Source organism: Mus caroli, unplaced genomic scaffold (assembly GCF_978045245.1).
Source record: "Mus caroli unplaced genomic scaffold, Mus_caroli_1 scaffold_22, whole genome shotgun sequence".
NCBI lineage: Eukaryota > Metazoa > Chordata > Mammalia > Rodentia > Muridae > Mus > Mus caroli.
Window position 1 is genome coordinate 7,927,206 of NW_028227277.1, and position 2,982 is coordinate 7,930,187.

The window sequence follows — 2,982 nt, forward strand, 5'->3', positions numbered from 1 at the left end:
TCTTGAAATAAGCCTGATATATTAGGGACCTTTAGAGCCGAATACAATTTAAGAATTCATACACATTGGGCACTATGATATGATACATTTTGTATTCATGAAAATAAATATTGTTTTATCTCTGAATGCCATCCTTGAACTAAATTACAGTCCTATTGTGTGAGACTGCTATAAAATAACCTTGGAAATGTAATTCCACATATATATAAAAGAGCATGACTTCCACTACATATGAAACACCTAACAGATTCTCCTTATAATTTTTATTTAAATGCAATTTATTCATCAATCATCTTAATATTATTGAATACTTCGAGAATCAAGTAATATATCTTTTTTTTCAACTTTTTATTCCTATCCTTTTATATTCTAAAAATATCATTAATGCATATTTAATAATATCCATAACTGAGGAAACTATGTCTAATGTTCACTACTAAGTTATTACAAAATGTACAAAATAATACTCTTTGGGAATTAAGCATAATAAAGGAGCATAAAATTTTATATAGTGAATCATTAAAAATATATTCAAAAGTCTTTATTAGATAACACCTGACAGTATGAGAGTATTCAAAACACATTATATAGTTGTGTTTCTTGACTAATAATCAGCTTACTTTAAGAAGACTACCAGTGTTTCAAGTAGAGAAAATATTTTATCAGTAAGAATATTTTACATATTACCAAATAACAAAAGCTCTATGAACTTAAACATTATGAAAATGCTAATTTTATTCACAGGAAGAAAATTATGAATTATATGTTAGAACATGTTTTATAATTGTTTTGTATGTTTTTAGATCATGCTTTTAATATATTCAAATGTTAATATCACCAATCAGGCAATTCATTTTAATATCCATTTTATTTAGTTTTATTTATCCATTTCAAGATATACACAATGATACAATATACCATATGACCAGAAGGGTCTTGTACACATCAAGTTCATGTTACCTTTTAGTGTGTTCTTACTATTTCTATCTTGTAAAAATTTTATCACATTTCTTTTAATACGTCAATCTCCCTAATACTTTGAGATCCTTTAAGTGATGTCTGAGCACAGAGAGCTTCTCTGCCCCAGCACAGTTGGCAGTTCATCTGTTATTCTCTATTGCCTCTTATCAGGAGTAAAGACACCAAACATTGTCTTTTGCTAATATTTGATTTTTCAATTAAGAGTACAGCGCTAAGTTTTTCTTTCTAATCAGTTCATATATTTGTAATTTTAAAACTTATTTTTGCTTAAACAATTGTCATCAATGAGAATTTCCAAAATTTTTGCCAATAGGTGTGGAAAAATTGCAGAATACATCAGAAATATAATTCCTACTCACCTAACACTGAAGGATAATAATGTGAAGCAACCATCACAAACAGAGTGTACAGTGCACTGTGGCTACCAATTGAAAAAAGTATTCCTTTATTCCCAAAAACATGAAAATTGAATAGGGGATGGGATGAGAGCCAAAAACATAAAAGCACAAGAAACCTTGGTTTATAAAAGAACAAGTCGCAGGCACATTGATTATCTAAAAGGTAAATGATTTCAACACTCTTTTCCCGCATGATCTGCAGCCACAAATGATAACATCTCACACTTTGTTTCTCAGACCTAATAGCCACATGGAGAACAGATTCTTTTCCGCAGGAATACAATGATTCTCCTAGATTTATCTTTTCAGACCTCAGATGTATAGATTAAGGCCAGAATTTTCCCTATGTATCCAGGGCACATGACATAGGATGAATGGAAAGGAATTGTGAATAAATTTTACTTACTAAAAAATGTTAAGTTTATTGAGTAGTTAACAGAAATATTGACCTTGTATCTGATAGTGATAATAAGCCTAATCTGTGCCTGTGCATTTGTGTAATTGGATAAAAAGATTTTTCTGGTAACAGAATATGAGATTAGCATTCTTTTTCCTTATTCAGTATCAAATTCAGAACTGCAGGATGAGACTCATTTAAAGACTATTTTTAAAGCAAAGTATATGTATATTCACAAGTATATAAGTAATGCTATATATTTAACCAGGTATATTAGATGAAAATATTCACAACTATTTCAATGAAATGATGCATGTTCATCTGTCAGAAATCAGAATTAGATAACACTTTTTTGAAGGCATTTAGAAGCATGATCATAATGAGGCATTGGCAGACAATTGAATATAGGCAGTGATGCAGTCTCTTCATATTGAGTACTAGACAAAGGAGGGGATTGTGAATTCAAGGCAGATGAAGAGATATCTTTCAACATATATTATCCAAAAACACTCAAGAGAGAGAATCCAGATTTTCACATTGTCCAGCATTGTAAACTGGAGTATAAAATTGCACTAAAACTCTACTAAACTGTGACACATTTCGAAGTATTAAAATAGTGATTGAAATAATAATTCGTTTTCAGGGGTTCTTAAAGTTACATGGTGAGGAAGAGAACAGAACCCACAGTTTGTGTATACAGCTAAATATGTCAAATTAGTGACATTGACAAAGGAAATAAAGTTAATGACTTACCGAATACTTAAATCTGAATTATAAAAATTATCTTCAATAGGTTCATCATGTAACCAAAGGTAAAAATGACATTCCCTTTGCAAATCTCCATCATTATCTTCACTATTCTTTATCCTCCAAAAGCACCTTGGTTCAGTCAAACAGCACAAGATGAGAGAAAACTTCAGAAACAAAAATGAAATTGTGAAAGCACAGAGCTTCTTCATGTCTGCTAGGATCTAAGATGGAGATGTTGTGAAATCCGTTTCTGATGTAGAAAGACATCACACACACAGTTACACCTATGTGTCTGTTTTAAGGCTACTGCTGTTTGGAGATTCACTTATTATATTCACAGTTCCTTTCCATTCTTCCTATGTCAGGCTCCCTAGATACATAGGGAAAATTCTGGCCTCAGGCTGTACATCTGAGGTCTGAAAACTTTTCATCAACATATTTTTGAAAACATGTTTT

The 2,982-nt window shown here is 30.9% G+C and overlaps 1 protein-coding gene across 1 annotated transcript in view; it reads right to left on the reverse strand.

Annotated features, from left to right (window-relative positions):
• LOC147000053 (vomeronasal type-2 receptor 116-like) overlaps positions 1 to 2,735 on the reverse strand; it is an 8,862-nt gene extending 6,127 nt beyond the window's left edge. The window contains 1 exon segment of the mRNA XM_085834359.1: positions 2,530 to 2,735. Coding sequence (XP_085690485.1) covers positions 2,530 to 2,735 — 206 coding nt within the window.
• Between the last annotated feature and the right edge of the window lie 247 nt (positions 2,736 to 2,982).